This window comes from Dermacentor silvarum, chromosome 6, assembly GCF_013339745.2.
Source record: "Dermacentor silvarum isolate Dsil-2018 chromosome 6, BIME_Dsil_1.4, whole genome shotgun sequence".
In the NCBI taxonomy this organism is placed as follows: domain Eukaryota; kingdom Metazoa; phylum Arthropoda; class Arachnida; order Ixodida; family Ixodidae; genus Dermacentor; species Dermacentor silvarum.
In genome coordinates, this window is record NC_051159.1 from 32,405,239 (window position 1) to 32,432,065 (window position 26,827).

At 47.4% G+C, this 26,827-nt stretch overlaps 1 protein-coding gene across 1 annotated transcript in view; it reads right to left on the reverse strand.

The window, feature by feature from the left end:
• LOC119455389 (cell division cycle protein 16 homolog) overlaps window positions 1-20,657 on the reverse strand; it is a 46,748-nt gene extending 26,091 nt beyond the window's left edge. Inside the window, exons 1-9 of the mRNA XM_037716788.2 lie at window positions 20,505-20,657; window positions 19,857-19,911; window positions 19,652-19,749; window positions 19,530-19,568; window positions 19,263-19,370; window positions 17,323-17,482; window positions 11,734-11,828; window positions 6,704-6,837; window positions 3,747-3,826 (exon numbers count right to left, since the gene is read on the reverse strand). Coding sequence (XP_037572716.1) covers window positions 3,747-3,826; window positions 6,704-6,837; window positions 11,734-11,828; window positions 17,323-17,482; window positions 19,263-19,370; window positions 19,530-19,568; window positions 19,652-19,749; window positions 19,857-19,911; window positions 20,505-20,624 — 889 coding nt within the window. The 5' untranslated portion in view covers window positions 20,625-20,657. The remainder of the gene's footprint in view (window positions 1-3,746; window positions 3,827-6,703; window positions 6,838-11,733; window positions 11,829-17,322; window positions 17,483-19,262; window positions 19,371-19,529; window positions 19,569-19,651; window positions 19,750-19,856; window positions 19,912-20,504) is intronic.
• Between the last annotated feature and the right edge of the window lie 6,170 nt (window positions 20,658-26,827).

The following is a 26,827-nucleotide window of genomic DNA, read 5'->3' on the forward strand; positions in this document are numbered from 1 at the left end:
TGGTGCTTCATGGAGCTTAGCAGGGTTCCCCGGAACAAACGTGCTTGAGAACCCCTGATCTAGACCAATTAGTTAAAGCAGACACAGATAATATAAATCAAATTTCCAGAGGAATAAGAATAGATTGGAGCACATACGGCCGGCATTCTGAGTGTCATGCCAGCATCTTACTGCTATCCTTGAAAAGTAATATGCACAGTCATTGCATTCTACTAGCACGAGCATTCTACTAGCAAGGCACAGCGATGGAGCGAACAATGTTAGGCACAATGTAAAGAGACAGGAAGACAGCAGCATGGATTAGAGAACAAACAGGGGTAACCAATATTCTAGTTGACATCACGAGGAAGGAGTTGGGCAGCTCATGTAATGCGTAGAGGAGATAACCGATGGTCTGCGAGAGAAACAGGTGCCAAGGGGAGGGAAGCACAGTTGAAGAGGGCAGGGAACTAGGTGGTGTGATGAAGTTAGGAAACTTGCAGACGCAGGATTTCGGTAGCTGATGCAAGACAGAGGGATAGAGAGAAAACATCTACGTATTAAAATAAAGGGAAACCGCAGGGCCCTTCGACGGGCTCTGGGCTTGGTGGAGTCCTCAGTCCTGGAACCATTGAGCCGCGTCCGCCCGGTGCGCTCTCACGAGATTGAGCTGGTCCCGGGAGTTGACACTAGACAGAGAGGCATCCCACTCTTGTGTGGTGGGGTGTGCGATTGTAGGGTTGGCACTCATGCACACCTAAATGGCATGGTAGAGCGTGGCCTGAGCATTGCAATCTGGGCATTGTTGCGGATATTGCGTGGAGTACGTGGCATGACAGTGTGTGCAGAGCGGAAAAGTGCTTGTCTGTAGATGCCTCCACAAAACTGCTTTGGCGTGTGTGAGGACATCGGGCGGTGGGGGATATTTCCTGCACTGTAGTCTGTAGTGTTGAAGTAGGGCATGAAATCGTTTTGGGATCGATTTTGTACTCTCCTCGTCACAGTTGTCTCACTGTGAAGCTCAGTGGCTCAGAGATTTGGGCCTTCAGGTTCCCGGGGAGAGAGTTGCGTCTGGGTGTCTATACCAGGGGTTCTCCAGTACGTTCATCCCAGGGAACCCTACTAAGCTCCATAAAGTGCCAAGGAACCCCCCCCCCCGAATTAACCGAATGTCGAATTGTCGAGGGTATCAAGAAAACAAACAATGCTTCACTACGTCAACAAGCTTTTATTTACTCTATGAATCGTCAAATCTTGTTTCTATTTAGCACAAGACCAGTGCGGAAGCTGAAATTCTCTTCATCTCATGACTGATTAGCGCTAGCAGCGGCGAAGGCCTCGCGACATCCTTCGCGGCGCGCGTTTTCATCCGAGATGCGCTTTGCACCAACGGGCGCACATCCTGATTATTTTTTCGCCACTCAGGTGCTCGGCAACAAGTTGTCCGTCCATCGCGATGTAGCCGGTGTTTTTATCTTCGACAGCTTTGCACTGAGTCAATGCGAAACTACTGCTTGCCGCAACCGCTGCGGACGAAACCGCGGCCGCTATCGACGCGATCATGGACGGCGACCTTGCGGTTCAGAAGGCAGGCGGCTGACACACGCACCAAGTCAAAACGAAACTACCTTTCGCTGCAAGACGTGCGGACGAAACTGCGGTCGCTATCGACGCTGCCATGGGAGGCGACTACGCAGTTGTGAAGGCACGCAGCCGACGCGCGCATCGAGTGAAAACGAAACTACTATTTGCCGCAACCGCTGCGGACGAAACTGCGGAGGTTATCGACGCGATCAGAGATAGCGACTACGCACTTACGGAGGCACGCGGCTAGCCGCCAACGCGGTGTTACGCGCGGCGATAAACCCAAGAATAAAAGCTTTAAAGGCACAATTAGGCACGAAGCGCTTCGGCGTTGCTGTCAGTCACGTGCCGCGTACGATTGCCGCTGAGGACCACAGCGATGCGGACTGCGCCGCTTCGTTTCGGTTGGATGCTACGCTGTTCTTGCTCTCCTGCGACGCGCATTTGCGGTGCTCCGCGTTTTTTTTTTTTTTTTTAATTTTTCCTCCAACGTATAGGTCAGTGCGCACGCTATCGGCACCTACCCTATCTACAAATAGGAGAAAGGCGCATGGTGGTAAGCTACGCCCTCCGAGATTGAAGTGCGAAAGCTTAGGCGCGCTGCCCGGTCTCAGAGGTTGGGTGGCTACAAGCTGGTTGCGTATTTATTGCGCAGTTCGCGCGTTGCTGTTACGCAATGTGACGTGCTTTTTGACACTCGGGCATGGGTAATGGAGGTTCTTTGGATCAAGCGCACCTCGTGTTCGCCGTTTTAGACACTTGTCGAGGCGGAACCAGGGAAAATTTATCAGTGGCTCGCGGAACCCCGAGCAGGGGCCTGCGGAAACCGTAGGTTCCGCGGAACCCACTTTGAGAACCCATGGTCTATACTATTGTGGCCGTTTCAGGAAAGGTAGAGGTCCTTAAAATGGAGATCCCCGTTCGAGAAATTCTACCAGCAGTGTAGTTACAACGTGCTTCGTGCGAGTCCATGATTATTGTGGGTATGCGTGTGGGGTGGCCTGGGTGTCGTAGCACGGCTCTTCCTGTCTCCGTGAGCGCTAACCACTCCCTCCGACTCACCAGGTGTGGCTCTATCAGTTTGCTCATTGTGTTGTGCATGCCGAGCTCCTTTAGGAGTTTGGTGGAGGTCCCCGACAAAAACCCTGACATCTCTTTCCCTACCATGGGGAAAAGGGGTGTTTTTTGTAGGTTACGCCATATTTTTTTTCTGGTGGAACTACCGCGCTGAATATTTTATGAATACATAAACAAAAAGCAGAATGAATGCACTTTTCACGCATAAATGTTTTATTAACGAGATGTATGTCATAAAAAAGATATAAATTGCCAAAATCAAGTTTGTGAACACACACTTGTATCTACTAAGAAAAAAATTAATGAAAATTATGAGATTTACAAAATGTATTGCCATCTAATAAGCACTATCTCTGAAAAAATCGAAATGTTTTATTGAACAGGTATTCCGCTACAAAAATTTAACTGTAAGCACTACAGTCGGGCGTGCTGGGCTGCGGCCGCCAATGTTCCAGGCTGGTCTGCGTCACTGTCGCTTTCAGACTCAAAGTCCAACGACAAGTCAGCATCCTCTGACTCGCTGCTACTCAATGCATCAATAAACTCAGCTGCAGAGGCAGCAGAATCGTGAGATCTGCTATCTGCCGAAGCGCACACGCGCCGCTTCTGGAGCCGGACGTTTTTGCGTTCTGCCGTGACGATCGCGAAGCTTCGGAGTGCGATTAAAAAACACCGCCATGTGGGGAAAATGTAACTGCTTGGGAAACAAAAATATAGTTCTCCTTCACATCCAAGGTGCCATGTGTCCACTAGCGGCGCGGAAGGTCTCGAAAGAGGCATTTCAAACCATCAATAGTGGCCAACCATTTCTTGCTTTCTACTTTGACGAACGCGCAACTTCGGAGCGCTTTTAAAAATCACCACCACGGAGGAAAAAAGCAAACTGCTTAGAAAACTAGCATATACTTCTCCTCCTTCACGTCCAATGGCACAGTATGCCCATGAGCGGCGCGGAAGGTCTTGAAAGCTATGCTTCAAACCATCGATAGTGGGCTAACGATGCCCAAAGGATGCGGTACGGAAAGAGATATAGGCTGTTTATAGGCAAGACAGGTTGCTGCGAGAGGCCTCTGTCTTGCACAAGTTAGGCTGATGATGTGGCTTACCGTTAGATTTTCCTAGCTCCATCAGGCAGGATATGTGGACAGGCAGACACTCCATGAGGTAGGGGTCTCTACTGAGCACCCTGAAATAAAGACATGGCAAGTATTGGCACATGCTAATATTAGGCGGGAGTCATTTTCATTTCTGCCGGGTCATGTCATCTGATAATAACAAGCATCACACATGGTCTCCTGAGTTCGTACTGAATCTCATGACTCCACATTAAAGTTGATTGATTAATTAAGACTAATAATCTAATCAGGCAGAATGCAAAAATCATCTGAGTATCTCCAAGCGACGGCAAACAACACTGCCTTGGCTCTGTCCAGCTACGTAGCTTTTGCATATTTTTAAATTTCTATTATTATCAAATATCTATTATTCGATGTACAGTGGAATCTCGATGATACGAATCTCACGGGGTCACGAAAAAAATTCGTATTAGCTAAAATTCGTATCATCGAAACACAATTAAAACTAGCTAAATTAAAGAGTCAAGAGGTGAACTCACTCAGGCACACCTACGTAAAAAGCATTTACAGTACAGACCACTTATAACGTAACCATTTATAGTGCAGAACTGGGTACAAAGCGGCCTTTTCCGACTCCCGTTTACCCTCCCATAGAACTCCATGTATACGCATACCGCTTACAGTGCAGCCGCGTGAGACGAAATTGCGGCTTCCGAGGGAAAAATCTCACCGACAAGGGCGGTAGCGAGCACGAGGTGCGCCCACCGATGCAAGAGGAGATCAACGAGGGCGATGCGGAGGAGGAGCATCGAGATGTGGAGCACGAGTCCAAGGGCGATGAAGTCGTCACCGCGCGCCATATGTGCGAGTGAAAGCGCGCGAGGGACGCGCGCCTTCACGGACAGCGAACGCACAGCGGAAAGCAAACGCGACTTCCGTTGCGCGAAAGGCCGTGGGGGGGTATGGGAGGGAGGGAGGGGGGGCGACGCTGTGCTGCGGCGCCAAATGCGTATCTTGCAACCGAGCGCAAGGGCGACGCAATCTCCCCACGCGAAAGGAGCAAAGCGGGAAGGTAGCGCGTGAGGGAGGGAAGGAGGGAGTGGGGGGGGGGGATGGGCGGCTCCTACTCTGCCAACAAATGCGTTCTTGCACTTTGCGCCTGTGCTGGCTGTCGGTGTTATCGCACGCACCGTATCTTGAAAGCGATCTCCACACGGCTCTGACCTTTGTATGCGCTGTGCTTACGCCACTCAGTTTCCGTTGAAGCGACAGACCGCACGAACTTTCGCTTGCTGCAGTGGCCGCGCATGGGGAAGCGCGGCCGCCGCAGCGTGCGAAGAGACGCAAAGAAAAGCACAAAAGTAACAAAAGCGCCACCGCTTCAAACACTTCGCGCCCAGTCGTGGCTTCCGCGCCTCCGCACCAAAAGAGAAAGGGAAAACGCGCGTGACTGCGCGCTGTTCTCTTTCGCGGCCGTCGGTGGGGCGGCGTTTATTCGTATCAACCGACGCGGGTTGAAAACCGATTCGTAACAACCGTTCTCTAGCACGTTGCAAAGTAATGGGGCTCGGCCAGGACCTCAGAAAAATTCGTATCATCCGGAAATTCGTATTAGCCATGATCATATCACACTGTATTTGGTGTGGACCTGCGCAGAGCTACATGTCACGTGCACCGCAGAGCCCCTCATGCTCAATGCCACCAAAGCGAGCATTTCCCTTCATTTTCGGCACAAAAGGAGCAGCAAGCACACCATGGACGGGCCACCCCAGCTGACGCAGTAGCAGACTTGCTGCAAGCACCCCCCCAATGTCAGCCCATTGCGGGGATCACACACACAGCACTGCGTCGGCCGGGGCCGATTCTGTCGATACCAGATTCGTCAAGGTCGACAAGAGCAATCGAAATGATAACGCAACGCCGGGCAGAGGGAATGGCAACAAAAACAGCGCTTCTTGAAGTGCGAAAGCATGCGCGAAGATCAGGCCATTGATGGACTGTGTTACATACCCGGCGACAAACTCTACACAGCTTCAACAGCTGCCAATCGGGACCAATCACTGATGAGCCACCCGCCAAGCATTCTACGACGGCTTGCGGTCCGTTACCACATAGGCCGGCAGCGAATTTTCATCACGGCCACACTGCCGAGGCGATTAGGGCTAATAGCGCAGATTCATCGGGCAGCAGCAACAAAAGTTACGGTTTGGAGCCGAATAGACGGAGATCTGTTCACAGCAGCCGCACGACACTAAGAAAGCCGACAAACCTCTTTGCAAATGAAAGCGAATGCACGGGATGGCAACAAAATTATTGACAGCCGCCATCTTTACGATGCACCCTACGGCGGCCTTTCATTCCTGACACCGTTCGTAGACGCACATCGTCCTTTTTGTAGCTTCGAGCAACCCGTCACAAGACTAGCTTTGGATTTACACAGCAGGCGCGAAAGTGTCATGACCCGGTTGCATGTATTTGCACAGATGACAGAGGAAAGAGGCGACGGGGGGGGGTAGGATAGCACCAACTTGCCATGACCCTCCAGATTTAGAATTTCGACAGGTAGGAAATCACGCCAAACCTGACATTAGAGAGTTTTAGTGTGCCTGTTATTCCGGTAAACACAAGCGGACTGGGCGTTTCACTGTATGAGTGGAGGCGCAAACACGAATCACCTGCACAGTGCAGCCACCTGGTGGCGCAGATCTTAACTGGAAAAACAGATAATATTGCAGAAATAAAGTTATTTTGCGGCTGATGTAGATTTTCGGCAGCAGCGATTCTAAAGTTGTCATTTTTTTTTTAATTCAATTCGAATTCGCACAACCCAAATAATTACAGATCTTAATTATATTCGGCTTAGCTGCCTCCAAAGAGTTCTATGTTAACAAGTGCTTGAGCTCTGTGCTACATAACGTTTGCTCTCATTTTCTTCACATGCCATGATAATTGTTTGAAAAAATAAAAACAATAAAACAGGTACTCACAAAGAAGTGATTGCATAGCAGCACTTGTAGTCACAATTGTAGTAGCACTTTTCAGCCATGGCTGTGGCAATATCGAGGTTATCACTCAGCTGAGACAGCTCGCCTGGAAGCTCAGAAAGGTCTGGCTTGTCATACTGCAAACATGGAGGAAAAGGTAAAAAAAAAGCACCAAAGACATTCAGTTCAACAATCAGTTCATTTAAGATAGCACCAAGAATACAAAGATAGACCATATTTTTGCTAGTAAAACCTGTGACAGCATATAATCACGACACTAAAAAAAAAGTTATTTGTGTGCATAAACAAAAAAAAAGTGTGCATAAACCGAACAGGCTTCCCATAGTAGCCTCATTCAAATGTTCACAGTAGCATTGATTTGGAAGCAGGCTGACACAAATGCTGACACGCAAGAACAAGAGTATTTAGCACGTTCACATACAAGATCTGTCCAGAAAGTTTGCTAACTTTATTAATTATTGTCTGGCAGATAATTACCTTTTAACAGAACTTGTATCATCCTCTAGCAGCACATACACATACACAGTACCAGTTAGCAAGAGCAGTTCTGTATACATGCACTTGTTGTTTTGTTATGCACGTTTGTGTGGACTGATGTTGATTGCTTTTGACGCTGTTTGAGCCAGCTGAAACAGCGTTGAATGTTGTCATCACCTTTTTTATGTCCTGTTTTTATCAGACTGTTCAACATTTCGGCGACATAAAGCAAGGCTCCAGAATTTATTTTATTTTGCGCGTTCAGTCATTGTGCATTTATAAGCTGCTGCTTACTTCAGGTGCAGCTTCATATGAGGCAATACGCAACTCACTGCTGTGAACTAGCACCTGAGGGTAAAGTATCTTGATTAATCCGCCCTCCACTTTCCCAATGACCAGATGAACTTGGGACAAAACACACAACTTCTTCTAAAACTGTGCAAAAATAAAAGTAACAAAAATTTAACCTAAAATATGTACGTACAGTGGAATCTCGATGATACGATCACGGCTAATACGAATTTCCGGATGATACGAATTTTTCTGTGGTCCCGGCCGAGCCCCATTACTTTGCAACGTGCTAGAGAACGGTTGTTACGAATTGATTTTCGACCCGCGTCGGTTGATACGAATAAACGCCGCCCCACCGACGGCCGCGAAAGAGAACAGCGCGCAGTCATGCGCTTTCTCCTTTTCTCTTTTGGTGCGGAGGCGCGGACGTGGCGCCGGACAGCGCGGAGGCCGCGACTGGGTGCGAAGAGTTTGACGCGGTGGCGCTTTTCTTGCTTTTGCGCTCGTGGGGAAGTGTGGTCTATCGCTACAACGGAAACTGAGCGGCGTAAGCACAGCGCATACAAAGGTCAGAGCCGTGTGGAGATCGCTTTCAAGATACGGTGCGCGCGACAACCCCGACAGCCGGCACAGGCGCAAAGTACAAGAACGCATTTGTTGGCAGAGTTGAAGCCGCCCTCCCCTCCCTCCTGCGCTGCCTTCCCGCTTTGCTCCTTTCGCGTGGGAGATTGCGTCGCCAGTTACCCTCGCGCCCGGTTGCAAGATACGCATTTGGTGCCCCAGAGCGCAGCGTCATCCCCCCTCCCTCCCATACTCCCTCCCCCGGCCTTTCGCGCGACGGAAGCAGTGCCGGGCTCGACTGGCGCGCCCGGCCGTGACGGAAATCGAGTTTGCTCTCCGCTGTGCGTTCACTCTCGGTGTGTGAAGGCGCGCGTCCCCCGCGCGAAAGGCACGCTTACACTCGCACATACGGCGCGCGGCGACGATTTTATCGCCCTTGGACTCGTGCTCCACGTCTCATGTTCCTCCTCCGCATCGCCCTCGTTGATCTCCTCTCCCATCGGTGGGCGCACCTTGTTGAGAAGTGTGCTCGCTACCGCCCTTGTCGGCGAGATTTTCCAGCGGAAGCCGCATTATAACCGGTATTTCGTCTCACGCGGCTGCACTGTAAGCGGTATGCGTATACAAAAATGCCGCGTTGTAGCCTGTTCTGCACTATAAACAGTTACGTTATAAGTAATCTATACTGTAAATGCTTTTTACGTGCGTGTGCCTGAGTGAGTTCACCTCTGACTCTTTAATTTAGCTAGTTTTAATTGTGTTTCGATGATACGAATTTCGGCTAATACGAATATTTTCCGTGACCCCGTGAGATTTGTATCATCGAGATTCCACTGTATTTGATATATTTAGTGCACTTGAATTAAAATTTACGTATGTTAGCCTATTTTCATGTCCCTCTTAGAAGACTGCAGCATACAGTAAATTTCACAATTATTAAAGCGTTAAAGGGAGAATGGTCACTATTGATGTTAAGCAATACCGAAGATTTGACTATACACAAAAGGATTCGTTAATGCAAGATCATGCATTTTTCGGATTAAGCTCCATGTCACGGAGCGGCATAGTTTCGAGTCATCAACACGCCGATTAACGGGCGCCAGAAAAGTCGTCTGACGATGCGGCATAGTTTCGAGACTGCGACACGCCGATTAACGGGCGCCGTATGGCCGACGGCAGCTGTTGCTTCTGTGCTTGTCAATAGACCCTTGTGTGTGCGTGTGTGTCTGTGTGGTGCAGTGTGGGGGCGCGACCTCTGACAACGGTGGGGAATCATCCGTTCCCTCGTCCTTGATTAAAAGGGGTGCGGCCAAGACTTTTGGGAGGAGTCATGAGATAATTAGGTGAACTGTCACCCATACCTGCCGTTCCCCGACCTAGGGAACTAGGGAAAGGAGAAGCTATTTAAGTGCAGGTTTTAGGCAGTGCTAATCAGTCTAGAAGCTGAGCCTGTGATCTGCTGAGAAGCAGTCGAGGGGCTAGTGCCGTCCAGTCTCGCCTGGGCCACCTAGCCCCGTCGAAACTCCGAGTAGCTAGATGATGTACGAGACGACAAACCAATGTCTGCAACGAAGCTCACGGTAGTTTGCCTCAAGTTAGCTCAACCTGCTTGAGAGAAGTCATCAGATCTAGGCTCCCGGGAAACCCAGCCCAGCAATAGCACCCACCTCAACAAGATCGGCTCGCCGGCATTCTTCAGGAAAGCTTTGCGCCGACTTCATGGTTTATGGACTTGCTGCTGCTGCCCGGCCATGCGTATGACATTGTTTGTTTCTTTTGAACTTTGTTTTAGTGAACTACTGTTAAGTGCTTTCTTGTATATTTGATCCGCACCCTGTTTCATTTTTGTATCCACTGTTAATTGCTTGTCATATTTCTTTGTCATCATCATTGTGTTATATTAAGTTCAGGTGTGTTAGTCTGTTGAGTGTTTTTTTTTTGTTATTTTATTTTATTAATTTGTGTATATTTATCAGCCGATAAATATCTCGTTTTTTGTTTACTCCCAACTCTGACTCTTTCACTGTGTTCACTTGAGTATGGAACGATCAACCGGCTTGTATACCCCGTCGATCGACTTTGCGCCAACAGCGAACGAGTGACAGCCATGACACTCCAAGTGCCAACAAGGTGCGAAACGACTTATAAACAATCCTTGCCTTAGTCATCGCAGCACCTATTAAATTACCATGATTGCCCTCGACCAGACAACGTTCGTCAGACTTTCGATTTGAAAGATATAAAGACACTGACGAGCGGTGGAAGGATTTTACAATCAAGTCAGCAAATGCAACAAGCCGAAATTTTCGTATGCTAAAGCAGGGCAGGTCATTCTCGGTCGACAGTATAGGGGGGTTTCAACAATTACACACGCGAGCACAAAGAAAAGAACCGCACAGGGTCACGCCGGACTTACAACTGAAGTTTATTGCGAATACATTCCAAAAAACTTGGCCACGCAGGCATAGAAAGTCAAAAGCAGTAACAAGGATTTTAGTCAATAATCAACGCGAAAAAACCTAGCCCCACCCTCCCGACAGGGCCACAACACGTAGACTAGCGTGGTAAACTTAAAATTGCCCAACTTTTTGATGTGGAACGCTTCGCTTATTTAGTCTGCGGTGCTCTCTCCCTACAATTGAAACACTATAAAAAACTGGATGGCATCCGCATTTTTTGCAATGCAAGGGCAAGTTCCCTCCGGTACCAGTTGGAAGCAAATTGCAGTGCTCACGCATGCGCTCGTTGATGCAACTGCCTGCCTGGCCAACGTAGGACCATCCACATGCTAGCTGCATGTGATACATGACTGAAGATGCACACTTTTTTGAGAGAGAAGTGGTGTGCTTTTTTCCACTACTGCTCACATCTTTCTTCTCTCCTGTGATGTTTTTGCACAACCTTGCCAGCTTGCTCGGGGCAGAAAACACCAGCGTTACGCCATTCCTTGTGGACACACGCTTAATTTTATGAGACAGGCCATGCAAATACGGCATCACTACAACCTTTTTTCTTTTCGAGGATTCATTGTCGTCCACAGTTTTCACAGGCTTTTTTTTGTCATTTTCCTAAACAAGGTTTCAGCCACAGCCATCAAAAGTGAGGCCGGGTACCCTGCCGAAGTTGACCTCGGCTTTAGGGCATCAAAACTCTCCTGCAAAGAGTGGGTGCAGCTCTTGTCTGGAGCATTCTTGAAGCACAAGGAAGCTTAATTTGGAGCGGGACAATTCGTACGGAAGGGGCGCTTTTTTTGATCCAGGGCACGTGTTGGCATTACTGCCATGCTGCCGCAAATCTGATTTACTGCCGTAAATGCACGTGTTGTGGCCCTGTTGGGAGGGATGTGATTAGGCTTCTTTTTTTTGCGTTGATCTTTGAGTAAAAATCATGTTACTGATCTTGGTTTTCTATGCACGCCTGGTGGAGGTTTTATGGAATGTACTCGCTATAAACTTCAGTTGTAAGTCCAGTGTTTCCCTATGCGTTTCGTTTTCTTGTGCTCGCGTCTGTAATTGCTGGAACCCCCCTATACTGTCCTAATGCAACAACTGGCCCAGCAAAACACACTACTATTCTGGTTAAATTCACCGACCTTCTCATACAGGTTATGTGCGCCAAAATACAGTAACATGCTTGAGGGTGAGTCAAATGGGTCACATCACCGAGCAATGTAAGAGACGCACCTTCTTAACTTTTGTCCCATAAAGCAGCCTGACAAACTCACTGTCCTCGCAAGATGCACCTATGGCCATGGTCAGCAGGTTAAGGACGCTCTCCTCTGCAAATGTTCACGTCAAAAAGATGCCATGCAAATAGGCTCCTGCAAACCTCACAAAATCAAACACATGATATCAATGTTTTCGGGGGGCCATAACGACATAACTGCTCCAAGGTGAAATGATACAACTAGGCACACTGTTTATACATAAATACCCCCCTTTTGCTTTCAAAAATCTGGCCAGCTACTCCAGCTTGGAAGCAATAGCAACATAACCTCCTACATAGTTAGGGCCTTTGCAAATGTAACTCACCCATGTAGTAAGCCTTTTGTCAAAATAATACACAGCCATTAGTCAGTCCAAAACAAATCTATTGAAAGACATCTTAAATACCATTATTAAAAATGTGACAGCATTCCTTTGCGTACCCCTCCCTCTGAGAATCTGGCCAGCTGTCTGGCCCTGAAGCAGTACCGATGAAGTACGCACTTAGTTACAATAGTTCACCTATGTTGTCACAATAACTCACCTCTGCAGTTACAACAGTATGAAGAGATATGCTAAATGCCAAATTGATGTAATGCAATTTCTCTGCATACCCCCTCCCACTTTCCCAATTTTGGCTGGCTATCTGTACTGCAAAGGTACTGCTCTTTTGAGGATGGCACCTACATGCAATATTCGAAGAGCAACCAACCACTCTCAATATATACTGTCACCCATTCAAAGTCCCCTTAAAAAGTAAGAACCTTTAAGGGGGTGTGGTAGGGTAAGTCAACCAAAAACGCGATTTTATGATTGCACAATTTAAAAAATCGGGCAAGTTTGCACTCGGTCGTGCAAAGCTTAGGCACAGCGAAGCTTACTGGCTGCTACTGCTAGGTATGAACTTGGTTGCTGCTAGGTCTTAACTTGGTTTAAGTTAACTATGCATGTAGGACGGTATTCACGAGCGATCATTTTCGCAGGTACCTTCCCTTTCGCAAGATTTCGCGTGACTAGCGCTGGACGCGTCGGCGCCTACGAGCGACAGCGCTCCTGGCATGCCACAAACGCAGGCAGGCTAACCAAGGTTGGCTCAGTACCAAGAACGCTTCTGCTTGCCGACGCCGAACCCGTTGGAGGCTTGCCGTTCGATATCAATCGGCCAGCTTCGCTGTGTCTTGAGCTTTCCGTGGCCTAGTGCAAGCTCTCGTCTTTTTTTTTTCTCCTAGCTCAGAACGCAGCAGAGAGAAGAGAGGCGGCGGTCGGGTTGCCATGGCTACCACGGCTATGCACCACAAATTACGACTGGCTTAAACAGCTTCGCTGTTAAAATTAACACACACTGTGCGGAGCAAAACTGTTTAGTGGCGAGCGCGCAGGAGCACTCGAAGCCATTTAAAAATGGCGCCAAATACCGCGCCTCATGGTATTTAAAAATGACGGACGCGAGGGCTTGTTTACATACATGTTGTTTACATACACGTTGTCATACTATTTTCGGTTTCTGAGAAAAGGTACGTTTAATTTTACACCCCCGCCAAAAATGTGGTTCTCAAATACAAATAAATAAAAAAGGCTGCAGTTAAAAAAAAATTAGACTGAGTGAAGGCCAAAAGCATTCTTATTCAATACACAAAATTTCTCAATGAAATGTAGGACAGTTTTTGAGAAATAAAGCTGAAACCAAGATGACCCATTTACCCTTTAAGCACAAGACCAACCACACACAACAACCTCAATTTGTTCGAAGCAGCTACTCGAACATGGCTAGCATTTTCGATGGCAACAACCGTGAATGACCCTTTGAATTTCACCTGCTCTTCAGCTTATGAGGGGGTAATTACTGACTTTAAAAAATTTGAACTGCACTTTGAAATTATTCATGATAAAAGTGTACAATCATTGCATTCTACTGGGACTAACATATTGTGCAGAAACTTAAGAAGCTAAGGACCATGCAACGAGCAATGTAACGAAAAATTATAGGCATAACTTTAGGAGACACGAAGACAGTGGTGTGGATTAGAGAACAGATGAGGGTAGCCGACATTCTAGTTGACAATTAACAAAATGAAATTTAGTTCGGCAAACGACATAGAAACAACACAGCTTTGAATGTTACGACTAGGGACGACAATAAACAAAAAAATTTCAAACATGGTGCTGAATGTAAACGCCTCTGCCTTAATACTAATAATAATGCAAAATAATGGTAGTATTTTAAGAGGTGTGCACCAGGTTTGACAAGAAGTTTGACGGATTGCTTTGTATCAGTCCTGTTGTAATCTGTCTTTTTTATTGCATCAAAAGGCAGTCAACTCAATAATAACCAGGGCATCTACTTGTAACAACTACATTTCAGTTATTTTCATGGTATAGTGGATCACCTAAACGGTCAATGTCCGTAATCGATTAATTTTTGTAGTACAGTCGAACCCAGATATATTGAACCCACATATCACGAATTATTGAGTATATGAAACAGTTGTAAAATTTCCTTGAAAATTTTTTTATAAAATTTTTATTTCATATATCAAATTGCCTATATACCAAACTTTTTTGTGATCCCCTTCAGATTCAATATCTGGGCTCGACTGTATGGCAAGTGACCCAAAGTGACGCACGGAGAGCAAACGCACAGCGGAGAGCAATGGCGACTTCCGTCACGGCCGGGCGCGCCAGTCGAGCCCGACCCTGCTTCCGTCGCGCGAAAGGCCGGGGGGGGGGGGGGGGAGGGAGGGGGCGACGCTGTGCTGTGGTGCACCAAATGCGTATCTTGCAACCGGGCGCATGGGTAACTGGCGACGCATTCTCCCACGCGACAGGAGCAAAGCGGGAAGGCAGCGCAGGAGGGAGGGAAGGAGGGAGGGGGGGGGGGCGGCTTCTACTCTGCCAACAAATGTGTTCTTGTACTTTGCGCCTGTGCCGGCTGTCGGGGTTGTTGCGCGCACCGTATCTTGAAAGCGATCTCCACACGGCTCTGACCTTTGTATGCGCTGTGCTTACAACACTCAGTTTCCGTTGAAGCGATAGACCGCACTTCCCCACGCCTGCGTGGGGAAAAGCGCAATAGCAAGAAAAGCGCCTATTCGTATCAACCGACGCGGGTCGTAAATCGATTTGTAACAACCGTTCTCTAGCACGTTGCAAAGTAATGGGGCTCGGCCGGGAGCACAGAAAAATTCGTATCATCCGGAAATTCGTATTAGCCGTGATCGTATCATCGAGATTCCACTGTACTACTAAAATTGCGTTTTGGAGCAACTTGGGGCAGAGTAAATTTCATTTTGGAGCAGGCCAATCTGAATTTTGGCGGAATAATGGAATATGGCAGCACACTTCGAAACCACGATGAAACAGAGAATAAACCAACACAAAGCGCGTAGTAGAAGCACGCTTTGTATATAGCTATAGCGTACTAGAATATGGAAAAGTAGGTCGAGCGGCGGCACGGCTTTTTCTGTAAAGCCAAAAAACATAGGTGGAACTACAATCTTATATATTCCCACGCTGACGCTCATGATGATAGCGGAAAATGTTCTCAAATTATGCGGTCCAATCAACGCGCTAACATAATTTCTGGGTCACCATATATCACCGCAGATCCAGAGAGAGAGAGAGAGAGAAAGAGAAAACATTTATTGTTAATGAGGTGGGGCAACTTTCTCGTAGGGTGGAGCCCTTAGTTCAGGACCCCACAGGCTTGCGCCACCTAGCGTGCCTGCTGGATCAGCCGTCGCTGCTCTTGCAGGTCTAAACTGGTCAGCGCAGCAGACCCAGAGAGCCGCAATCAACCCTTGGTTGGTATAACGTAAAACTATTCGAATCTGTCTTTATTTCGATATCAATTATATTAACCCTCCAGGCGCATTTTTGCCATCGTCGTCGCCGTGATGTTCCATATAAAGTCCAGGGGCGATAACGTCGTCGTCACGCGCCATATGCTGTAGGTGCGAGTGAAAGCATGTGAGGGTCAACCGACGATGGTGGCTCAGTCTCACGTGCGCAAGGGAGGAAGCGCGTTATCTTCGGTTGTGCATAAGGCCCCATGGGGGGAGGGGGGCGTTCTCCAGCGGCTGCTGCGTATGATGCGGCAGTGTGGGCCCTATCTTGGAAGCCATCTGCGATGAGGACAAGTGCGAGTGCTCATAGCTTCGTGCACGCTGTATTTTCGCCACTTAGCTCGAGTTGAAGCGAGAGGCCACACTACGGTCAATTCGCTCGCTGTTGCTGCTGCGCTTCCTCACTCCAGCGTTTAGACAGCCAGTTGCCGCGGTCATCGAGTGAGATGTTTTCATGTTTGCTTGTGTTCGCGCGACACCATGCTTGTTAATTTAGTTAGTAAATGAATGTTCACAAGTTTATACGGCCAATAAAACTACTATCATTACCTCGTATAGATGTCTACTAATTTGCTATCGCAAACGATGCTGCTCTTTCGGGCGAAACTGTGACTTTTTATTCCAAATCCGCAATTAGCCCTTCGCGATATGTCAAAATGTCTGAGGCCTCGCCGATGTGGGCATAAAAACAGATTGGAACATTTTTATGGTATATTGGCCCTCGGGACAGAGATGGCCACCCACTGAACCCGCGGCAGCGTGCACCTCCCTAATATCTAATTCACTTGCAGTGCCCCAAGCCTGCTTTTCGTTATCTTGCACCTCAGCTAGGGAGCGCCGCGCCGCTCGGGCCACTCAACCGTATTCTAGTACACTCTAAATACAGCCGCCCTGGCCATTCCAGCAGCAGTGACAACAGCCGAGAGTGGCCGCGCGCTCGCCGGCCACTTGCCGGAAACGCCGAAAAGTCCAGTGTTAAAAGCACGAAAATCACGAGAAACTGTGTGAGAAGCGCCGTTGTGCGGTCTGCGGAATGTGAACGGCCGCAGTCTTTTTCAGAGAATTAAGCCACTACCTGTTCGCGGCCACTGCCGGTGCACACATGCCTAAGCCGTTCTGACGCAACGTGGTGCAATTTCGGTCAATTTTCTGTGTTTGGCAGAGTTTGGTGCAGGAATCTGCATTGGCATCAAAATGGCGCAATTGGCGCAGGAGTCCCACCCCTGCATTACTCCACCATCATATGTTTTGCCTAGAAGTGACCATACAGGAGAAGGTAGGATTTATGAAATGTCTAATCAAATTCTTCAGTGAATCTCTCAAGCTTAGAAAATCACTCTTCCCCGAACCATCACTAACCATAAGTTATTACAGTCTGTTCTAGCTAGCATTGTATTGAGGAAATATTAATTGAACATACCAGTGTTACGGCTTTGTACAAGCTCATATATTGCACACCAAGATGTTGAAACAAATGTAACCACTCCTCTGCATCATGCCTTTGGCCTGGAGGATACTACTGCACAGCCCCAACAAAACGTAATTCAAAACCACATTGCTGAAGATGCTTTCAGGAGTGTAATTCTGTGACAAGAAAAACCGTCACCAATGCAGCGTGGACTTTTGCACTACGTAAGATGTGCAGGAATGATGTGCGTGTCTTAGCATCCCACAGAACGGTCACTCATCACTTTTGTTTTTGCACACATCAGATTACTATACTAACCTTCTTCTCGCGATAGCATCTGATGCTTCACCAGTGCTTCGAATGCTTCGTAGCAGTGAATGTCGAGGGCCAGCGCTTTCTTGTAGCACTCTGCAGCGACTGTGCGGTTCTCAATAGCCTCATTCGCCTTGCCTTTGAGAAGGTGTAGTGAAGCCTCCAACTGTAAAATGAAAGCAGGGTGTGGACACGTGATTAGAAACTTATCAAAATTAAAGAAAAAAAAACCTGCAGACCCCTTCCACTGTGGAAGCTTAGGCTAAGCAGAGCACTTATTACAGAGTTTTCGCTGGTCAAGAAACTTTGTCATCCTATGGGAGAGCTTTGTATGCTGCCAACCATGACCTTGCGACAGCGCCACCTGTCGTAAGGGGGCACTCAGCACATGACACCACAGCTGGGCAGTATGTTGGCGCCGTTTTCTACACAACTTTAGGAGCTTCTGACATCTGACTATGTGCGGAGAAGCTCAAATGCTTGACAAACGATGCCGAACACCCATTGTGCACCAAACTGTCACTTCGACTACAGAAGGACAGACAAGAAGGTGTTGTTCGTTTGCCAGGTGACGCTGAATGGAGCGGGTAATACCGTGGCAAGAGAGCGGGAGTTTGTCTTGCGATTGTCCAAACATTCGCGTGTACGAGAAGCATTTTCACCCGGAAGACATCATTTGTAGCAATGAGCGTGCCATGCAAGCCAATGCTGTGATGTCGCAATGCCAAAGAGCAAAGATAAGGGCCGACACTATTCCGTGAGTGTTTGAGCGCGCTAAACTGAATCGAACAGCACAAAATACACAACAAAACAACGACAGCACTGTGTCTGTGGTCTACACTTTGAACCGTCTTTTGCGCTATTCAATATCACAAGTGTTTGAAGGCCTCACACCTTACTTGTTAAGAAAGCCGATAGCTTGACCATTAACACGAAGATAAAGAAAATCGCAACTTGAGCATGCCAGACTGATGCTTTAGAGCTAAGAAATTTGTTGCTGTTGTTGTGCAGACAGGTTCACACCTGTCTCTACAAGGAATCTGGTAAATGTTACTCTGGGCTGTGTTTCAGAGCTGTATTAATCCTTTATTGATGGCACATATAAATACCAGAAAAAAAATATTTATTTTCTACCTAAATGTGCAAAATGGATAAAGAATAAGAATAATCAACGAAAAAAAAATATATTTTACAGCAACTTTTTCAACGATAGGAAGAATACACCAGGCAGAAAACTGGAAGTGGGCTTCACCCCACGTAACCTATGACTTCGTTTATAATTTTTATAGACAGCTCTCGTCATATGTGAAATAAAGATCTACGTTTCATTTGCTTTACATCACATGTTTAACACCACCACAGCTGGAGATCTTGCACTGGTCTGTCTCCTCTGACCGTGCTTTCAAAAGAAAGCGAGTCGCATGCCAAACTTCCTCCTCGCCCTGTGTTCCTGCTCTAAACCAAGAAATGACACTTGCTGCCTGTAATTCCGTTTTAGCTGAATACATTTAGCCAGAAACTTCGTGCTCAATACTGAAACTCGGCAAGAAAAAAATTTTTTTTGTTATGTTGCCTGTAGGCAACACTCTTCAATAATGGGTCAATAATGTAAACTGTATATGCGAGACTAGTATGTGGAAATCGAATGACACAAGGATCTTTAGCCTGGCGTCCTCTTAACGTGCATTGAAGACACCTGCCCCTTTCTGATGCCTTCCAAAAATGGAACGTTGTATAAGCCTCCTCTCAGTTTGAATAAGAAGGCCTCTCTCTCTGATTAAATTGAAACTGTTCTGCCAACATCAAGTTTCTTCCCTTAATGATTGTTTATAAAGCGTGAGCGCAAGTATGAGCGAAACAAGCATGCAAGCACATATGCTATTGCCTATGCACCAAGCACAGGAGAAAAGGAAAAGAAGGCCAGCTAATGCATCAAGCTAACTTACCCGATGTTGCGAGATGGAGTCCGCACCACTACTGTCAGAGTGGCAGGCATCCGATAACAGTGGTGCTTCAGAGATTTCAATTGCCTCTTTGTACTGCTTGCCTGCAAGCTGAACAGACATTACTGATCTCAGTGGGCAGAACAATCACACACTCTTCAATAGACAATTTCTTGGCAATGCATGCGTTATAATATGTATGCACATGCACACATGCAATAAACGATCACAGCGCACACCATTCCACGCCATACACGCGTGAAAACTTACTCTGCTGGACACTGCTAATAACTTGAAATTGAGATTTGCCTGTCGAAAGAAAAAGAGGCGCACAACTGCTTCAACTCGCTGTGTTTTCCAACTCGCGTACGAGCAACTGTGATAACACTCGCCTTGTGCAAGTTTCTACTTTCGATGCAGTGCGCTGCTCGGTGGTACTGCTTCGTCAGGTATAAACAATGGGCCATCGTATAAATATCATCCGCGTTTTCTGGAGGAGCAAGCAAAATGAGCGGCGATCGCAATGACACCGAAGCAGGGCGAGAAAAGGCAGATAATAGCGCGAAGCTTGCAATAACAGAAGAAACAAACACCTACCTCTTGACAGCGATGCGAGCTTGTCAGCCCAGAATAATGCGGTTGTGTACTGGTGCTGCAAGAGAAGCCACTGTGATCAATTCTGTCGGTGTGAGTGCAATGTCGTTAGTGGCATGACATCCGTGAGCAAAAGTATACGGAACACAGGCACGCCGAAGAAACTCAATTCAGACACACCAACCGAAGTTTACCGTTGCACTGGAAAGTTGGCAATGCCAAGGTTGGGCTGTAGTCTTCAGTTTCAAGTTAATACATTCACGCATTCTTGGGCGGAGACTAACACCGGCTTTATCGCGAAATCCCTGGTCCCTGTGCATATATATATATATATATTTATATATATTTTTTTTCTTGGGGGGGGGGGGGGGGGGGTGATATGATTCTGCTCTAATTCTGTAATTCTGTTCCATTTTAAGACAGCGGTCCGAACGGCATTCCGCATACGTCATCACCAGGATCGGCCGGTCCTGAGCGGTGAATGAAACGAAAGGAATAGCATCTAGCGAATGAAATCGCTACATTACACCTGCATTGGTTTCATGCGAGGGATTCCACGTGAAAACAAACGTACAGTATGTATGGCAATGGTATGAAACACGTAAAGAGCGCGTACAGAACAAAGCTAGCCCACAACAGAACTATTCTTACCTTATCAATGTACCACTGGACCATTTTTCTGTACCTTTCAAAATCGATTTGCTCATTGCAGGAACGAATGAGGGGGCTATCCCCACACGAATCGTATTTCAAATGGCCCTCGTCCGCCATTTCTAAACAGAGCGACAACGATACGCAACAGTGGCTTTGTAACTTCTCTGTGACGGCGAACAAATAAACAGAAAAAATATTTTCTGTAAGAAAAAAAGATAATTCAAACTTTCTCTTTATTTTATAAATAAAATTTTAATTTCATTCGTTACTGAGCGGCGTATTAGAACTGATCAGTTTCGGTTTTCGTCCGCACTCTCTGTTCAATGTTAGAGGTGTGCGATTATTCGAAATTTCGAATACGTGTACAATAGTCTTCGCTATTCGAGAATTCTATACTTCAAGCTGTCAAATATTCGTTGCACGAATACTCTGACAACAATTCTCGGAGTCTACAAGGTGTATAAAGAATTTTATTCGTAACACCGGTACACCCATGTAGGTTTAAAAAAAAAAAAAAAGATTTCTAAATGTTCAAGATCTGTGGCAGGTTCCGTGATCATACATTCTCTAGGGCACAAAAATGGGGAGAGACTGATGCGAAGTGCGCACAGGCGCGCTTTTAGACCTCCTTGGATACACCAGACAGGATACAGCAAACAAATTCACATGGTAATCATATGTTCAAGATCTGTGGCACGTTCCGTGACCCGCACAAAAATGGGGAGAGACTGATGTGAAATGCGCACAAGGCGCGCGCGCTGCCTCATGGAAGTGCAGAAGACAGTTACCTTCTTTGAGACATTCCGCATGACACAAGCGGGATATGCAAATAACTAAACTTTTCAAAATGAATACCATGGGAAAGTACACAAGCTATATGCATCCGCTTCAGATGTTATAGTTTTGGGTTATAATTTGAACATGACATAAAACGTGCTTCTCGAGACTATTCTAAATGATTCTGGTGCAAGAGAACCGCGGTTGTTGCACAGGTGATCCAGTTCCTGAACGAACACATGGATCACGAGTTGAATGAGCATATGGAATATATATCGATATCATCATTAGCAGCATCCTATATTTATGTCCACTGCAGGATGAAGGCCTCTCCCTGCGATTTCCAATTACCCCTGTCTTGCGCTAGCTGATTCCAACTTGCGCCTGCGAATTACCTAACTTCATCACACCACCTAGTTTTATGCCGTCCTCGACTGCGCTTCCCTTCTCTTGGTATCCATTCTGTAACTTTAATGGTCCGCCGGTTATCCACCCTACGCATTGCATGGCCTACTCAGCTCCATTTCTTCCCCTTAATGTCAACTAGAATACCGGCTATCCCCGTTTGCTCTCTGATCCACACCGCTCTCTCCCTATCTCTTAACGTTAGGCCCTTCATTTTTCGTTCCATCACTCTTTGTGCGGTCCTTAACTTGTTCTCGAGATTCTTTTTTAACTTCCAAGTTTCTGCCCCATACGTTAGCACCGGTAGAATGCAATGATTGTACACTTTTCTTTTCAACGACAGTGGTAAGCCCCCAGTCAGGATTTGGTAATGCACTCGAACTCAGTTTTATTATTCTGTAAATTTCCTTCTCATGATCAGGGTCCCCTGTGAGTAATTGACCTAAATAAAAGTACTCCTTTACAGACTTTAGAGGCTGAGTGGTGATCCTGAATTCTTGTTCCCTTCCGAGGCTTTTGAACAATATCTTTGTCTTCTGCATATAAATCTTCAACTCCACTCTTTCTTGGTTAAGGTCTTCAATCATCTGTTGTAATTTGTCTCCATTGTTGCTGAAAAGGACAATGTCATCTGAAACCGAAGGTTGCAGATGACATTGTCCCTCGATATAGCAGCCTACAAGTTTGCACTGTCTTTTTAGACAAATCAATCTATTATTTGGCCAGTCTCACTATGTTTGAATTCCTTCAAGGCAATGTGCGGTGTTGAAGTACTGCCCTTAGCTTTTGAAACGAGCACTACACTCTACTAAATGTATCTGGTGACGTGCTGTTTATTTCTTTGTTTAATTGTGATAGCAATTATATGGACACTTCAAGCAGATTTCTGCCGTCGGCGTCGCCGTGAGGTTCCGTATAAAGTCCAAGGGCGATAAAATCGGCGCCGCGCGCCGTATGTGCGAGTGAAAGCGCGCGTGGGACGCGTGCCAGCGAACGCACGGCGGTAAGCAAACGCGACTTCCGTGCCGCGAAACGCCGTGGTGGTGTGGCAGAGAGGGAGGGAGGTGGGGCGACGCTTTGCTGCGGCAAACAGACAGACAGACATGAACTTTATTTGGTGCTGAGGAACTACGTGGGGACCCCCTGTGGGAAGTCCGTAGTAGTCGCAGGCCGCGTCCACGTAGGGGCAGGAAGACCGTGGTCCTCCGCCCTTTCGCAGGCTCTCTGGACAGCCTGGAGTTTGACTTAGAGTACGCTGCCTTTAAGGGCATTGTCCCAGTCCGTTTGTTTGTTTAACGGTGCGTTACGTTACGCAGGGCATTGCCAGAGCATGTGAGCCAATGTACAGAAATGCGCACCACAATCTGGACAGTGTGGTTATACATAGTTTGCACACGCGTCACTTCCGCACCGGTCCGCGAGCCTGTCCGCCATCTTTAGGCACCTGCGCGCCTGCGGAAGCGTGCTGGAGCATGCAGCTGCGCGCTGACGCGTTGTTGATGCGAAGTTCCTTCTCGCGTCGTGATCATGCTAATCTGCGCGATTTTCGGTTGCCGCACAAGAAGTACCACTTCCTCGAAGCCGAGATACGCAGCACCGGGCGTAGGTCTGCACCAAAAGTAATAACATGGCAGTGCGAACGCACAAGAATGATGTCGGAGAAACATCGGTGCATGTGGCTTTCCCGGATAAATCGGAAGGACCTGAACAACGTGCGTGTCATCACTAGGTTTTGGGCGAGTATATAACACGCCAAAACACTGCACATCACGCATGACCGTAAGGACGGCAGCGAAAGCCCCCGTACTGTTTGGTGACCGCCTGCTCGCACACGCATGGTCGCTTTTACCGCTCTGAAAAACGCCCGTATACTTGTGTTGTAGTGCACGTTAAAGAACTCCGTGTGGTCAAAATTATCCAAGAACTCTCCATTGCCGCGTGTTTCATATTTAGATCGTGGTTTTAGCACGGAAAACCCCAATGTGGTTTTTTAACGGCCTGCAAACTGCTTCGCATCGTCATTTCTTGGTATGTGTGCTTCGCTTATAGCGATATGCTGAGCAATATTTGAATGTCTGCATGCTTTCAATATAATGGACTACTTCTATTTAACGCAACAAAATTCACATGCACGGACATGCACCGAACTGTAAACAAAACTCGCAGAAAGAAGCGAACACACGTTTTGAAGCTTGGGGAAAAAGTGCATGTAGGTGAACCTTTGTGGCAAGAAAGCTGTCCCTGAATGGAGCAGCACAAATAATACTGAGATAGTTTTCTCTGCCACACGCCAAGGAACACATGGTTCCATTGACTCACCTCGCCGAGGACGATATAGACCCGACGACAGGCGCGTCGCTGCAACCTTCCTCACCCAACCGCTCGGGAAGTAATTGTTATATATATAATTATGTAATATATTATGTAATTATGTATTATTATGTAATTATATTATAATTATAATTTAATGTTATAATTGACATATACTTCTGTCTACTTCTTTTTTTTTAGTCATCCTTTATTCTATTCAAGTCATTTGATATATTCTAATTATTAATTCTCAGATGCGTATATATTCCCACATTTATGTTTGTATTGTTTTATACATCTCCTTTCTGATTGTTATTTCAAACTACCCGGTTCTTGGCCAATCCCCCAGAGTGGGTATGTGCCAGTAACTCCAAGGCTCTATCTCTACCTCTACCTGCCATATACTTCGCTTGTAAATATACATTCTTCTACACTCGTAGGCCTGCTTTCTTCCTGCAACATTTTGGTGGAAGGTGCGGGGTACAATCACGGAACTTCGCAGCGGACATCATCTATACCTGCCACCACAATGGCAGATCAACCGACACAACCGACAACGCCTCAGCAGTGCATGCCAACGGTCATCCTCACTCATCTGAGGGACCCGGGGACATTTTGTGGCACGGACAACGCCGACGTCGAGGACTGGCTTGCGATGTACGAGCGAGTGTGCGACAACAATAGGTGGGATCCAACGATGATGCTAGCAAATCTGATGTTTTATCTGCGAGGAACTGCGAAGCAATGGTACGATACGCATGGAAGCTGACCTAACAAGCTGGGATGTCTGCAAAGAAAAAAATGCGAGACCTGTTTGGCAGACCTGTCGGTCGTCAGTTGGCAGCAAAAAAAGAACTTGCATGCCGCGCTCAGACGTCCACGGAATCCTATGTCGTGTACATACAGGATGTGCTGGCTCTCTGCCGCAAGGCTGATAACACATGACCGAGGCGGACAAGATTGGTCACATACTAAAAGGTATTGCAGACGACGCCTTCAATCTCCTGATGTGTAAGGATTGTGCCACTGTGGATGCAATTATAAAGGAGTGCCGGCGCTTCGAACAAGCGAAAGGCCGCCGCGTCCCTCAAACTTTCGACATATTGCCCAACACCGCCGCGACATCTTCGTGCGAAGACCCGCCGCGGTTCGTTCAGCCGACAGGATCGGAAGATATAACGCGTATCGTTCGCCGTGAGCTTGAGGCCATGGCTCCGGCTCCAATTCGTTCCGACTGTCGGGAAAGCGCGTGCCCGCTATCTCGCTCATACAAGCGATCGTTCGGGAGGAAATAGCGAGTTTGGGCATTCCGTCTCTCTGCTCGGTCCGCCATACGAACTAGAGCACTGCACGGGCTCGGACTTACCCAAAACCCCGGGCCCGGCCCGGCACACGGGCCGGGCCGGGTAGGGCAATTTTTTCACGCGGCTCGGGCCGGGCTCGGGCACGGCATGTGCTTTTTGACCCGGGTCCGGGCCGGGCTCCGGATTTTTGACACGGGCCCAGGCCGGGATCGGACTTTCTGGTGGTGTGCATGTAACGTGCAACGAGTTATCCTCGCGCGTCTCGGCTCTGCAAAACCTGTTGCCCGGGCGCACCTGGAAGCTAGCAGTGCTACTCCCGTGTACTTCCCTTTTCTTCTTCCGTCGTATTTTGCGCGGTTTGAACAGAATGTAAAAGTCTAGAAAGACCGAAGTCACCTCAAACTAAAAGGTGCCATTATATTCCTTACCTAAATCAATGTAATTAATGCTTTCAGCGCGATGTAAGCGCGTTCGAGACTTGCTGATTCTTCAAAGGCAAATTGGTAAAACGATGACTGGTAAGATATGATAATTCGTCACCCGGCAGAAATATGGCACTGCGTCCATTCATGATTGCACGCATGTTCTCAACCGGCCGCCTTGCAGCAGCGCATTACGCTGCACCATGGAGGAACGAGAAGCTTTCTTTCTCCATTTACTCAATCAAATGCGCTGCGCTCACGATAGGTCGTGGCTGCGCTTCGGCTAGAGTGTACTAGAATACGGTTGAGTGGGATGAGCGGCTGGGGCGGCGCATTTTTTGCAGTGAGGCTCCCGACGTGGAAAAATACTGTGGTGGCGCTGCGATAGAAGTGTATTAGATCGGCAGTCATGACTTTTAATGATAATCAGGGCAGTGAGCATAGGATACAGGAGGTTACGCTGGAGGTGCTGGATAAGTACAAATAACTTGGAGTGTGGATAAACAATGGGGCTGAGTACCTAACGGAACATGAAAAATATGTGACGGCTAAAGGTAGCAGAAATGCAGCTGTGATGAAAAATAGGGCACTGTGGAATTACAATAGGTACGAAGTGGTGAGAGGGATTTGGAAAGGGGTGATGGTCCCTAGTTTGACTTTCGGCAATGCGGTCCTGTGCATGAGATCAGAGGTTCGAGCAAGGTTGGAAGTTAAGCAGCGAGGGGTAGGTAGACTGGCTCTGGGAGCACACGGAAATACACCAAATCAGGGGGTACAGGGTGACATGGGATGGACGTCATTCGAGTGCAGGGAAGCCAGCAGCAAGATAGAATTTGAGGAGCGATTGAGAGAGATGGCAGAAAAGCGGTGGGCAAGGAGAGTTTTCAGTTATTTGTACATGAGGAATGTTGATACAAAATGGAGGAAGCTGACCAGAAAACTGTCAATCAAATATTTGGACTGCAGGAGGGGTGCAAACCAGGAAACAGCGGTTAAGAAAAAGGTTAAGGAAACAGAGAGGGGCCTGTGGAAAACAGGGATGCAGACGAAATCAGCACTGGGCACATACCGAACTTTCAAGCAAGAAATTGCCAAAGAAAAT